At 50.4% G+C, this 14,417-nt stretch overlaps 1 protein-coding gene across 6 annotated transcripts in view; it reads right to left on the minus strand.

The window, feature by feature from the left end:
• Positions 1–9,410, minus strand: part of LOC127461967 (ankyrin repeat domain-containing protein 26-like) — a 64,546-nt gene extending 55,136 nt beyond the window's left edge. For 4 of the 6 annotated variants that reach the window (XM_051770223.1, XM_051770221.1, XM_051770220.1 and 1 more), the window contains exons 1-13: positions 9,006–9,410; positions 8,477–8,591; positions 8,059–8,232; positions 7,864–7,970; positions 7,073–7,163; positions 6,641–6,816; positions 6,379–6,472; positions 5,641–5,922; positions 5,147–5,382; positions 3,337–3,469; positions 1,855–2,136; positions 922–1,157; positions 24–248 (exon numbers count right to left, since the gene is read on the minus strand). In XM_051770223.1, coding sequence (XP_051626183.1) covers positions 47–248; positions 922–1,157; positions 1,855–2,136; positions 3,337–3,469; positions 5,147–5,382; positions 5,641–5,922; positions 6,379–6,472; positions 6,641–6,816; positions 7,073–7,163; positions 7,864–7,970; positions 8,059–8,232; positions 8,477–8,591; positions 9,006–9,223 — 2,346 coding nt within the window. In that variant the 5' untranslated portion in view covers positions 9,224–9,410 and the 3' untranslated portion in view covers positions 24–46. Of the gene's footprint in view, positions 1–23; positions 249–845; positions 1,158–1,854; positions 2,137–3,336; positions 3,470–5,146; positions 5,383–5,640; positions 5,923–6,378; positions 6,473–6,640; positions 6,817–7,072; positions 7,164–7,863; positions 7,971–8,058; positions 8,233–8,476; positions 8,592–9,005 lie in introns of those variants that run through there. The other 2 variants (XM_051770224.1, XM_051770225.1) reach the window with 2 other exon arrangements.
• Between the last annotated feature and the right edge of the window lie 5,007 nt (positions 9,411–14,417).

The following is a 14,417-nucleotide window of genomic DNA, read 5'->3' on the forward strand; positions in this document are numbered from 1 at the left end:
CACTCTGGAAAATCTGTACAAACCTGATGAGCAGAAGTCTTGGGCTTTACCACAGGTGTCTGGGTGGTGTTCTGAGAGCCAGACTTCTGCTCAGTCCCAAACTGATGCCAAGATGTCCCAGGCCAGGTGAATCCAGAAGTGGACTTGCAGTCAGATGTCCGCTGACAGCGCTGCTTGGGACTGCAGATCTGCTTCTGTGGCGCTCCAAAAAAAGCTTGGTGTTGGCCACTGCAAGTCTCTCAGTAGCTCTGAAACATTCACAAGCACACACAGAGTCATCTTTGGCAGGAAGGTTTTTGCAAAGTTACCCTCCACAGCCTTGGCTACTACTCGACTTCTAAAAGCCAAGGGCATGAAGAGCGTCCAAAACCAGCACATCCTTTGATCTGAGCTTGTTCACAGGGCCTGTTTCTAAGAAATCACACCAAGTGCAAGGAGCAGCCAGTGTCACCTCCAGAAGAACTCTGGCCTACCCTGGCCTTCTCAAGGAAAGCTCAACCCTCAGACCCGCTGCCAAAACAGAAGCCAAGAAAGAGCCGCCTTATTTTGGATTCAAGAATCCAACTCTCTTCTCCCAGAGGCCTCTCCTTATTCAAACAGGAAAGGGCACAAGATTCATCTTTTTTGTCACCCACAGGATGAGGAGAGTAGAGACTGGCAGAAAGACTGCCTGCTAAAACAACCTCAACTTGAAAAGACACCAATAATGCCATAGTGGTGGTGCTGTGGGGTTACTGCTGGAACTCTAAAGAGAAAGGAAGACAGGTCTGAGGAAGGGAAGGGTCTGAAGGAACGTTCCCCACAAAAGCCAGTGTCTGCTTTCACACCTGACACTGGTCAGATGTAGAAAAGGGATTTCCAAGGAAAATGCAGGAGGAAAAAGGAGTCTGTTCTTACCAGTCCAAAAAAGCACGGACTTACCTTTCCAGTCTCTTGGTGAAGCTTTTTCTTCTTTGGGCTTCCACCAGATACAGCTCTTTGTACTTGTCCACTTCTGCCTGGGTGGATTCCTTTTGAAAAGGTCTTTCTGCTTGGTTGTTTTTTGTCCTTCCCAGTGCACTTTCCAGATCTCTAATTCTGTCTTCTAATTGTTTTTTCAGTGACTCCACATGACTGGTTCTGATTTCTTCTAATGTGTCCTGGTGGGCTGCCTGTGCCTGAAGGAGACAGTGCACCTTCAACCACCACAAGAAAAAGAGAGCTCTGCCCAGCACAAAATTGCACACACCCACTTTCAAGGGCCCAGCCTTACTCAGAGAGGTGGCTCTGCCTCCTCACTCCCAGCAGCAACCAAGGCAGAACCCAGGAGCTACCAGGGCAAACAATTCTTTTCATTGGGAAAGAAGCCCAAATGAGCACTCTGCTTCAAAGCTCCTAATGAAGAGACACTGGGTCTGTAGGACAGGGCATGTCCAAAGGGATTCTTCAAAGACAAGAAGAGCTTCCACCTCCACCTCCACCCCCTCCCTCCCATCCCTGGAATTTCAGTGACTCCTTTTCTGAGCACTTTCACCCCCTACAAGGACAAAGCAGCACCTGTAGGTCTGGCCATGACAGCTGCAAGTTGCCAAACCCATTCAAGGATGAGCAGTGAGAAGCAGAGCAGTGCACAGAGATCCCCCCAAGCACTGCAAAGTGGGAATCTGCCTTGGGCAGCCTTTGCATTCAGGGACCTGCCGGCACATTCCACACCCATGACAGCACTCCTGCCCAACCAGATTGCCTTCTGCCACTGCCTTCAGCAAAGACAGAAGCTAACCCACAGAATACAGGAGCAAAAGAAAAAGACCAAAAACCATGGCCACAAGAGAAGTTTAGGAAATGCCTGTGGACACTGGGGAGAAATTCACTTACTTGCAAAAACTCATTGACTTCTTGGAGTTTTTGTCTTATTTCCTGGTCTGCTTGTTCTTCCACCTCTCTTTTACACTGTTCGAGTTGGCTGCGATCCACCACGTTGATCTCCAAATGATGGTGGAGTTTTGCCAGCTCTTCTTGCAGCTGGCATTTGTCCATGGCCAGGTTCTCGCACTCCCCACGCAGGGTAGACAGCTCTTCTTGCAAAGTCTGATTTTTGGCTTCCAGCTGCGTGCACTGTTCACGTTCCCTGTCCAACTGCTGGGAAAGTTCAGCAACCTGCAGATAGAAAGAATAAAAAAGGAGATCAGCATGGTGTAAAGGCAGTGAATTCTGGGCAAACCCCAAAAGGGGGTGCCCAGGGAGACTTTATTCATCATCTGCTGGCTCAGGACTAGACACAAAGTGCAACCAGGCTTTTCTTTTCCAGCAAGAACAGCTTTCCCATCATTTCTCATAGGATTCCTCAGCTTCCCAGCCTTTTGGAGTTCCTCATGCAAAAATCCTCCACGCTTCTGGACTCCAAAGGAATCACTGCAAAGGCAGGAAGCCATTCTACAGGGATGCCTTCAAACCCAGGCGTGACTCTGACAGACGCCGCTTTAGCAACGGATCCGAGTGACGAGTGGAGAAGGGATGAGAGGTTCTGTGCCACTGCTGCACAGGCAGAGCAGCCTCAAAAGCACTGCTGGGAACAGCCCTTCTGGCTCCCCACCACAGGATGGGCTGAAACAGCTCCCTGTGAGCAAGAAGGGACAGATTTTCCCCTGGGAGGCCCCTGTCCTCCTTGGGCCCTGGGCAGCAACAACACTGTGCAGAAAAGCAAAGCCTCAAGTGCCTCCTGCTCAGCTCGTGCCTGAGACAGGGCTCAGGGGCTGATGGTGCCCTGCCAGTGACAGTGCTGTTCCTCCCCTCTCTGCCAGGGCAGCAATTCATCTGTCACACCCAGAGGACGCTGTCACAGCCTCCCTCCAGCTGCAGCCAGGCCTCAGCTGGGCCCCACTGCTCTCAGCCCATGGACGTGATGTCCTGCCAGGACGGCAGACCTGCCCATCCCTCAGGCCCAGCCGAGGGATCTGCACTCTTGGCTGACCCCGCTCACTGTCAGGGGGCCTGTTCTGCTCTTCTTGCTCAGGGCCTGTGGGACGGCTCCCTGGCCCGGGAGCTCACGCACCCTGCCAGGCTGGCTGCCACTCCTGGCTTGCCCCTCCTCTGCAGGACAGCCTGGCCTCCATCAGCCCTTACACCTACTGCTTTGCCCTCAACATTTGCATCTTTCCCCAGAAGAACTACCTCTGGATTAGTTCGAGTCATCTCCCACTGGAACAGCAGGAGGAGCATTAAGAAAAGCCCATCACATCCAAAATGCAGCCAAGGGAATAAAAACATCCACATGACAAGAAATAGAGGGAAAGCATCTCCCAGTTTTCAAAAGAAGGAACACCACAACCAAAGAGCCCCACCCAGAGCACAGCTCACCTCTCTTTGGAATCCATCAACTTCCTTGACCTTTTCAGAATATCTCTTCTTCATTTCTTCCAGCTGGGACTGACTTCCTTTCTCTTCATTAGCCCGGAGTTTCCTCCTCTCTATCCTCAGAAGCTTTTCCAGCCTGCACAGCAAATTAGTCAAGAAAACCATGAAACACAGGAAGAACCAGCCTTTCCCCCACAGTCTCACAGAAACAGCACAGACAGCATCCAAGCCTAGAATGGCTTGGCTTGGCAGGGACCTTAAAGATCATCCAGTTCCAAGCCTCCTGCTGTGGGCAGGGACACCTTCCACCAGACCAGCTTGTTCACAACCCCATCCAACCTGGCCTTGAACACTTCCAGTCATGGGGCATCCACAGTTTCTCTGGGCAACCTGTTGCAGTTCCTCACCACCCCCACAGCAACCAATTTCTTCCTAGGATCAAATCTAAACCTACTCTCTTTCCATTTGAAGCCAATCCCCCTTGTCCTCTTACTACCTGCTCTTTTAAATGCACTCTCTCCATCCTTCTTGTAGGCTCCCTTCACACCCCAAAAGGCCACAATTAGGTCACCCCAAAGCCTTCTCTTTTCCAGGCTGAAGTGTTGCAATTGTCCCAGCCTTTCCTCCTAGCAGAGGTGCTCCATCTTTCCAAGCACCTTGGTGGCCTCCTCTGGGCTCAGTCCAACAGCTGGAGGTCCTTGCTGTGCTGAGGAGCCCAGAGCTGGATGCAGCACTCCAGCTGGGCTCTCCCAAGGGCAGAGCAGAGAGGCAGAATGCCCTCCCTCCCTCCACCCGCTGGCCACGCTGCCTTGGACACAGCCCAGGACACAATTGGCTTTCTGGGCTGCGAGCGCACATCGCCGGCTCATGTCCGGCCTCTCCTCCAGCCCAAGGGCTTCTCGGCAGGGCTGCTCTGCCCCTCTTCATCCCCCAGCCTGCACTGATACAGGGGCTGCCCTGAGCCACGGCCAGCATCTTGCACTGGCTCTTGGTAAACCATCAGCAGATTGCCATGGGCCCACTTCTCCAGCTTGTCCAGGGCCCTCTGGATGGCATCAGCTGTGTCAACCACACCCCTCAGCTTGGTGTCAGCTGCAAATTTGCTGAGGGTGCACTCCAACCCTTCCTCTGGATCATTAGTGAAGAGATTAAAGAACACTGGGCCCAGTCCAGACCCCTGAGGGACACCACTCGGCACTGATGGCCCTCAGCACTCTGAGCCATTGGTCACCACCTCTGCATGGCACTGTTCACCCAATTTCTTATCCATCTAACAGTCCACACATCCAATCTGTCTCTCTCCACTTTGGAGAGAAGGATGTTGTGGGGGACTGTGTCAAAGGCTTCCCAGAATGACAGGGAGATGACATGGGTAGCCCTTGTCCACTGAGGCAGTCACTCCATCTTAGAAGGCCACCAGGTCGGTCAAGCAGCACTTGCCCTTGGGGAAGCTGTGCTGGTGCTTCCAATCACCTCCCTGTCATCCACGTGCCTTGACAGAGTTTCTAGAAGGATCTTTTCCATCACCTCCCCAGGCACAGAGGGCAGGCTGACAGGTTGGCAGTTCCCAGGGCCCTTCTTTCTACCCCTTTCAAAGATGGGCACAGTGGGTTTCCCTTTTCCCCCTCACCTGGGACTTCCCCTGACTGCCACGACTTTTCAAATATCAAGGAGAGTGTCTTGGCAACTCCATCAGACCCTGTTGGCCAATGGAGGGCAATAATGCTGGCCAGATGAAGAAGATGGATTTCCAAGGAAAATGCAGGAAGAAAAAGGACTCTCTTATTACCACTCCAAACAAGCAAGGACTTACCTTTCCAGTTTCTTGTCAAGGCATCTTCTGGTTTTAACTTCCTCCAGATACAGCTCTTTGTACATCCCCATCTCTCCCTGCGTTGCTTCTTTACGAGAAGCACTCTCTTCTTGGGTGTTTTTGATCCTGTCCAATTCACTTTCAAGATTTCTAATTCTTTCTTCCAACTGGATTCTCATGGAATCACAATGAATGTCTCCAGTTTGTCCTAGTGGGGCCTGGTGGGCTGCCTGTGCCTGAAGGAGACAGTGCACCTTCAACCACCACAAGAAAAAGAGAGCTCTGCCCAGCACAAAATTGCACACACCCACTTTCAAGGGCCCAGCCTTACTCAGAGAGGCGGCTCTGCCTCCTCACTCCCAGCAGCAATCAAGGCAGAACCCAGGAGCTACCAGGGCAAACAATTCTTTTCATTGGGAAAGAAGCCCAAATGAGCACTCTGCTTCAAAGCTCCTAATGAAGAGCCTGTGGACACTGGGGAGAAATTCACTTACTTGCAAAACGAGGCTGACCTCTTGTAGCTTTGCACTTCTTTCCTGGTCAGCTCCTTCTGCCACCTCTCTTGTACACTGTTCTCTTTGGCTGCCATCCAGCACCAAAGTCTCCAAATGGTGGTGGTGTTTTGTCACCTCTTCTTGCAGCTGACATTTGCTCTTCTCCAGTTGTTCACACTTCCCAAGCAGAGTGGACAGCTCTTCTTGCAAAGCCTGGTTTGGGGCCTCGAGCTGCATGCCTGTTCCAGGCTCCATGTCCATCTGCTGGGAAAGTTCACCACCCTGGACACAGAAAAATAAAAGAAAAGGAAACTCTAAAGGCAGTGAATTCTGGGAAAACCTCTCAAGGGGGTGGCCATGGCAACTGTATTTATCATCTACTGGAAACGAGCCTAGGAAACACTTGAATGATTCCCCGACAGAAAGAAGAAACTTTACACCTACTTAAGAATTTGGGAGACACTTCTGGCAACAATACTTCTGGGTCCCTTGGAGCTCATGATGAAACTCCTAATTTAGAATCTAAGAATTCCTCCAGTGTCCAGCACACCAAATACCCTCAGGGCTTTTGTAGCAGCTGGGGAAAGGACCAGGCTGCTTTCTGAGCAGCCTCTGCCGAGGAGAAGGCAGAAACTGAGCTCCCCAGGCTCTCCAGGAAAACTTCATCTGACAGTTGCCCCACAGAAATAGGCAACTAGGCTCAAGAGTCACAGAAAGGCAAATTTAGCACCAGCTTACTGAGGCAGAGGCTTGCAGGGCTCTCGGAAGGGCTTCAACGCTCTCGCTTGGCTGCTGGACAGTGGCTTCCAATCTGCTGTTCTCACTTGCAAAGCTTAAGAAGAAATACAGCTTTATTACCAGAAAAGCCAATGCCAGACAAACTGTGCTAAGGAACAGAAGCCACAGCAGAAGTGTCCTTCAAAATCCCACTGACTCTCCCCCTGTTTCCACCCAATCCCCAAAGCCACAGACCCCTCGCTTCACTGGGTTCCTCTCTTACTCTTGCGCGTCTTCTTCCAGTTGGTTCACAGTCGGATTGGTCTCGCAAGATGCCAACAGGAGGTCCTGCAGTTCCTGGGAAGAAGTTACTGCCTCTCTTTCCTTGTCATCCAAGGCAGTCTTCAAGTCAGGAACACAATGCTCAGACTGAAGATGCTTTTCTTCCTCCTCCTGCAGCTGTAAAATCACGGGAAGAATCCACAGTTGTCAGGGGAGCTTTTCCAGAGAGGAGCCAGCTGCTGCTGAAGAACTCAGGTGCTGCATGTCTGTGTGCATCCCCTCTGCCCAAAGAACTGCAATCCATTCAAGTCCCTTCAAAGCTTCACTTCTACTCCCCAATGAACACACTGAACACTGTTTTGTCCGTTTTCAGGATGGATAGGAAGCAACAGGCACCCCCAGGTTTCTCCCTGTGGGGACAGGCTTTCCATACCTCCGCGCCAGCCCTGTCCAGCTCCTCCTGCAAGCGCAGATTATCTTCCTCCAGGTGAGCCTCATGGCTTCCAGGAACCACAAGAGCAGTCCTAAAGCATGCAAAATTTCATCGGAAACATGTCTGATCCTGCATCAGTTTTCCCCTGCTTGCTCCCAAAACAGCTCTTCCCCCCTTTCCTACAAGCTCCGGGAAAGCAAAGCCAAGTCCATGGAAGCATTGGAGAATTTCTCTTACAAGGGGCCTCCCTAAAGCAGCCTCAGCTACCAGCTCAGGCCATGCTGTTCAGGGTTCCTTGCACTGCTCTTCAAAGTCCCCACAGATGTGGCTGCACCAGGGCAAGCCATTTGACCCCCTGACCATCTCCATGGCAGGAAGTTTTCTCCTTCTGTGTGCTCGGAGCCCCTCGTGTCCCCTGGGACAGTGTTGGTTCTCTTTCCCCCAACGCTTCCCTTCAGAGCACTGAACGCACCGACTCTGCCGTGCCTTAAACCCCCCTGGCCTGCAGAGCAGCCACGCTGCTGAGCTACTGGCAAGTTTCCCCGGGGCTCTGGCTCTGGGTGGGGAGAGGGCACCACAGACAAGGCTTTCTTGCAGACCTCAGCGGGCAAAGGATGAGAGCCCCTGAGGTAGGAGAGCAGCCAAGAGCAGACCTGCATTTACCAGTCCCACGGGGAACTGCTTCCACGGGGCTGCTCCTTCTTTTTCCCAGCTCATTGCCACGCCCCTCGTCTGGGTCACACTTGCAGACTACCCAGAACACCCGGGTGCTGTTCTGACAAAGCCCTCACCTTTCCCCCTGGGCTTGAGCAGGCCTGTCAGCTGCTTTGTTCACAAGGCACTCCAGAATCTCCTCATGCTGTTGCAAGGCTGCAAGTTCGAAGGGGGTAAATCCCCACTAAAAGGAGAAAGAATCCCCATTAGAAAGACACAGACAAGCTCTGCAGCTGTTGGAAAGAGCAGCTTTAGCCACATGCCAAGGTTACCTGGTTCTGAGCATCACTGTTGGCATGATGCTCCAGTAACAGCCCTGTTACAGCTGTGTTTTTAGAGAGGACAGCCAGGTGAAGGGCAGTGTTGCCGTCAGCGTCTGCCAGATTGGGGTTGGCACCGTGTTCCAGCAGAACAGCAACACATTCTTCCTGCTCCTGCTGGACTGCCTGGCAACAACACACCAAAAGGGAAAGGCTTCCAACTTTTCATCCCCCTCTGTCACAACTCCCTCAGCTCCTGAGTGCTGCCATAGAAGACCATCTTCAAAGATCAGCTAACAGAGGCTGTGCCGTGCCCATTGCAATAGGTGTGTTTCTATGGCCCTGCCCTGCAAGGAATCCTGCCAGACACCTCCCCTTTAACACCCCAGCACTAAGCCCCACCTCCAAGCTCAGAAGGCATTGCACACACCTTCATCAGGGCCGTTCTCTTGAAGCTGTCAGCGAGGTTGGGCTGGCTGTTCTTCCTTAGCAGATATCTGACGACATCTGCATGGCCATTGGCTGAAGCCAGATGCAGAGGTGTCCTGAAAATTAAACAGACTCTCTTAACCCAGACAGACAAAGGACGAGCCCAAGCTGTGTCTGTACCCAACACTCTGGGGACCCTGCCCGGACTCTGCTCCTGCTGCTGCTGCTGCTGCTGCTGCAACCCTGCCCTGATGAGCCAGAGGGCAGAAGAGAACAGGTGAGGGCTGAGCAGCTGCAGAACAGCCCTGCAGAGAGAGCACGGCCAAGGGGCAGGTGGGCAACACGCGTTTGCAGCAGCGCTGGAGCCCGGGCGGCAGCTGCAAGCAGTGAAAAGCTCAAGAGTTCCCTGTCCCAGCTGACAGGGCAAATGTCACTTTTCAAGCCTTGTCCCTAAGAGAGGGCTGCCGAGGACTACTGCAGCTTGGCTCAGGAGCAGGCAAGGTGTGCCATCAGCGTGGCCCAGAACTCACCGCATCTCCTGGTCTGGCCTGTCGATGCCGACTACCTTGACGTACCAGCGCCAGCGCCTCAGCCAGCCCAGGTCACCGCGGGCGGCCGCGCGGTGCAGCCTGCCCAGCCCCTGCTCCCGGAGCTGGGAGGCGCTGCTGGAGCTGGTGGCAGCCCAGGGCTGCCCACTGGGGCTGCTGGAGGGCGACTGCCGTCGCTTCTTGCTCAGAAGCCACGGCATGGCCCTGCTTGGAGCTCCCAGCAGCAGGAAGGGCAAGAAGGCCCCGGCGGGCTGCCGGGAGCCAAGTGGGGATGAGGAATGGGACGGGGCGAGGTTTAGGGGGAGGGTGACAAAGGGGCGAGAATAAGGACGGGCACAGGGTATGAAGCACAAGGCAGACGAGGTCGCCCTGCGCAGTGGTCGTGGCCTGCAGCTGCCCAGACGGCGATGCAGGCGCGCAATGCTCCCCGAGCGGGATGTGCTGCTGCTCCCCGAGAGGCTACAGCAGCTCTGAGCGCCGGCTGCGGGCACCAACAAAGCCGTGCCCGACTGGCGCCTGTGGCGTCACAATGGCTGGTGGAAGGCTCAGCACGTCAGCGTGGGGTGTGACAGAGGCCACGGGGCAGGGTGGGGCCGGGCGGGACAGGGCAGGGCGGGGCAGGTGTGAGGGCGGCCCTGCTGGGCCTTGTGGCAAGGAGGCGGCCTGGGCCTTGTGAGGGCGGCCGGCGGGAGTGGGCACTGCCCCGCCTCAGGGCGCCCGGGGCAGGGCCCGGGACGCTCCCATCGGGCCGGAGGCTGCGGTAGGCGCTGGAGCAGCTCCCGCATCACCCGCTCTGGCTTTTTGCTTCAGCCTGGAGCCGGGCTGCCTCTGGACACACTGCCATCAAATGAGGCTCAGGAGGAAGTGGGGCCACCACAGCTCTCAAGAAATGCCCACCCAGCGCTCCAAGCCTGCCAGGCCAGAGTTCCAGGACAATTCCCCAACTCCTTTGTCTTGTCTCTCTTGAAGAGCAGACACCTCACCCCCTCTCCCCCTCACAACTGCTCTCTCCTGCTGCTTTGCCAGATGCCAACAGTGAATTTCTGCTCTGCTCCTCCACCAGCCAACGGGCAGCACACAGCAGGGCAGGAAGAAACTTTCAAACACATCTTGTCCCACTTTGCCCCAGTGACAACACCAAGTGAAGGCCCACAAGTTCTGCACCAGCTTTCTCAGGGGAGGGACACTACAATGCACCACAAGCAGGCTGATGAAATTTCCCTTTTTCTTTGTGGGTGTATCAGGGTTGTGTTAGATGTTGATACTTTTGGTCTGTCTTTGGCCCAGCCACCTGGGAGAGTGTTTCCTTTTCCTGCCAAGTTAGGAGAAAACAAACACTGAGAAACTGGAACTTGGTCTTTGAAGGAAGCGTTTTGTACAAACTGCAATTAATTGGTGTCTTATTATTGGCTGATGGCCTTCCAAGGGCATTTGAAGAAGAAAGTGAAGAGGAGGGGGATGAAGTATGCCCCCAGACTCATTTAGAAAAGGCCCCCTGAAGTACAGCATGGAAGCATGGGGGGAATTGCAAAGGACACGCATGCACAGAAGGGGCACCACTTCCAGAACGTTGGCAGGGACTGAAGGCCTCTGGCTGGGTGGTGCTGGCCACACCTGCCCAGGCAGACCTCACCAATTAATTGGGTAAAAAGCAGATGGCTGGTGCTCAGGAGACACAAGCTTCACATGAAAGGACAACGTTGCCTTTTGCGGGGACGCTGCGATCTTGTGAGCCTGCCGACTCTCCCAGAATGCAGCTTCTGCTCTGGGCAATTCTGGGCATTCTGGGTCAGTGAGATAACTACAGAAGCAACACCTGGGGGACTGAGGAGTCATACTGAGGGCTTATTTTTCTCCTCCTTCCTCTCTCTTGGTTTTTTTCGTTTTGTTGGCCACCTTTTGCTAATAAATATTGGTTTTGTTTATTCTGAACTCTCCCTGATACAGCTGCTAAGAAATTAATTAAAAAACAAAACAAAACAAAGCAAAAAAAAGAGCCCCACCCAACTAGAGAACTGTTACATATTCAGTAGTGATGCCAAATTTATGCCCCAAAGAAGGTGCAGGGGAACTGCTCAGAGTTTTCAGTCTATAAGCAGGAGGTATTTATTTTCACGGTCGGGAAGCAGCCAGGTCGCCCTGGACAAACTGCTCCAACGAGAAACTTACAATTTGAGCTTTTTATACACTTTTTGCCAAGCAATTGCATCACATATTATGAATATTCATTACATTGCAACATCTACTTTTAATATTCATAACAGGCGGAGTTGAGGCAGAGTTAGAGGCGTGGTCTCTAATTTGGGGAGAACTTCGGTGGTAGTTCCTGTCTTCCTTCATCATGAACCCAATGTCCTTTCATCATCCTCCTCATAAACTTTTGAACCTTCCCTCATTTGGGTAGTTTCCTTGTGCATTTGGCAGGGATTTCCAATGTCTGGTAGAAGTTCCTGGTTTCTTGGCTTGCCTCTTTTCTTATCTGCCTTTGTTTTCTTCCATATGTCCTTCTTTGTGTGTGCTAGCATTTCTAGTTCTCCCCGTTCATGCCCATGTTCCCTCATGTCAGAGTGTCCTGTATTCCAGTGAATTTATTGCCTCCGCTATTTCTTAATACTAAGTTTTCTATGCCTTGCTCAAAGCTTGTATCTTGTGTTTAACTCTCTCTAATCCTCACATTGCTCTACTAAATTCACTTGCCAGGTTTTACCTGGCTTCATTTCCCCCCTTTTCTAAAACTTACGAATTCTTTCGTCAAGTTCTAATCCTAGAGGGCATTGATATGCTTGTACCATCGCCCAGATTATTTGGGTTCTTTTGACCATGGATTTATCTTACACCACAGGCATATATTCATGAGGGTTAACAGGAGCATGGTCATGGTTATAATTAATATTGGGTGTATCAGGTAGTGAAAAACTTGTGCTGCTGTTGGGGATTATCCTGTGAAGATATCCCACCAGTGATGTTGACCAACTTGTGCAACTTTTGTTAGGATATTCTTTATACCTTTCGAATTATGTTCTACTTGCCACAGTATACGTTGGGCCATTTGGTTCACCTTTTGAACTAACTTCTTCATGTCAGGATGTATGAGCATTTCTTTGAGAAGCTTAGTATCCATACCTATCTGTAGCTTGGGTATCTCATGATATAAAGTATACTTAGCTTCTGCTGTGTAGTTATGGGAGCGGTGTCGTTAAAGTCACAACCTATAACTTTTGTGAAGTTACATATGCAAAAGTTAGTATCATTAGTCACTTCATGACAATTATCTATAGTAACATCATTGCAAGCGGTTCTAATGCAAGCGCATCCATTCCCTATATAGAATACTTGTGATCGGGCTCTATTGTGTGGAAGCATTTCAAAGGTACATACACTGTCTTCAGCATCTAAGCATAGGTCTTCAGCTTCTACAATGGCATTTTCGCAAATATAACCTAATTGCCCTTTAGGGATACATGCTTCTGTACTAATTGATTGCCACTTGTTCCTAGTACTGTCATAGTTTGCCCAGACGTTATGGTCTACAGGTTTGACAATGACATTCTGATGTATAGCTCCTAATGTTAAAATAGGAAATATAGCTCTTTCTTCTGCAGCACTGATAGTGAGGACATAGGTTTCAATGTGTTCCTGTTGTGGATCATAAGTAAAGTTAACTAGTTGCCACCAAGCCTGGTGGTCCTTTTCAAATTGTGTAGTGGAGCTATCTCTTAGTATTGTTTCCCTTATTTCTTGAGGTAGTATGCCTGACATTCCCTCTCTTAATATTCCTGCTGCTACTGATTGTATCCATTGTTGTGTCTGAACACACTGGATAGCAAGTGCAATTTCTTTGCTAATATCTCTAGTATAATCAGCAATTTTAACAAAATCTTCAGCGGTATGGTTGGCTATTAGGGTCATCAATCTGACTACCAATGATTGTGTCTCTGCTAAGGTTAGCATAGATGAGCTTAAAGGTACTTTAAGCTTTCCCAAATTAGAAGTGACAGTACTTAATTTGTTCACTAATACTTCTTGGTCTATAGTGTTCAATATGCCGAACCCTGTACCAACCCATCCACTTATATCTCTTTGTGTTCGTTTGCGGTATGACCTAGTTGCTAACCAGGCATTCTAGCCTTTGAGGCTTTGCTGTATAAACGGTTGGCAATCTTTCTGTAAATGTGTAATGTCTGTCTGAATGTTTATCTGTACTTTCTTCAGAGAATATGTAGGATCGAACAGCAGCTTTAGTTCATTCGATTGTCTTATTACTTGAGGCCCTATAAAGATCAAATTATGTATTTTTCTACATTCTAGAAGTGGAGTGGTTTCACGAGACGGGCTCACGATTGAGTCTGTTGCTAGTCTAATGACTCGCTTAAAGGCTCTACCGGTTACGATGCCTTATTCACCAATGGGTTCAAGAATCTTGGCTTCTCTGCTACATGAAAACGACATCGATTGATCTAGCTTGAATATAATTTCACACTGTGCTCTACCCCCTTCAATACTATCCTACTGACATGAGACTGGTCCCTTCTGTTGAATCCAGACAATGGGTTCTTCGTCTTCTACTTGGCTATAAGTAATTAAGTTCTGTCTAGAGGCTTCTTGCCAAGATTCAATTGTCAATACTAGTTTATCTGTTTTTCCCATTAAAGCCTCGACCTCTCGGCACCTTACTTGAATTTGGTCTCCCTTTTGCGCTATGAAATGGGTTCTGCTATCTTATTCATCTATCATATAAGGTTGATTGTTATGTAAAACGTAAATCTCAAAGTCTGGGTTTTCCTCGGAGCGTGGTAGTGTGCGTGCACTAGACCACGGCCCTTCTGGAGTAGGGTTTTGGGATAAAAGAATACTTATCAAGAGTCTAATGGTCAATGTTGAAAGGGTTTGGAAGGGAGTCGGATTCATGATGTTGGGTCTTCCTGCTTATCTTCCAGAGCTCTCTTGACTCGAGAATAGTGAATCCATGTACGTCGCTCCTTGATCCTAACTGCGGTGAAGGTGGTCAGCAGCACTTGGAAAGGTCCTTCTCACTTCTCTTGTGAGGGTTTTCCTAAAAGATTCTTAACATACACCCAATCACTGGGGCTAAACGGATGCAGTTTACAGTTAGGTTGTTTGGGCTGGTGTTCTATTACTACCGTGGTGTTTTTATCAAAATGTTTCCCTACAACAATTACATAATCATATATATATATCGATTGCCTATTTGGTCTATAGCATCGCTATTCACAATTTGCATAGCATAAGGTCTACCATACAGAATTTCAAACGAGCTCAACTTTTCTTTTGATTGAGGTTTGACTCTCAATCTAATCAGAGCAATAGGCAAAGCTTGATACCATTGGAAGTTAGTTTCTTGGCATATTTTAGCAATTTGTTGTTTGATAAGAT

The sequence above is a fragment of the Manacus candei genome, unplaced genomic scaffold (genome assembly GCF_025592945.1).
Source record: "Manacus candei isolate 608988 ecotype Guabito, Panama unplaced genomic scaffold, ASM2559294v1 h1tg000117l, whole genome shotgun sequence".
In the NCBI taxonomy this organism is placed as follows: Eukaryota; Metazoa; Chordata; class Aves; order Passeriformes; family Pipridae; genus Manacus; species Manacus candei.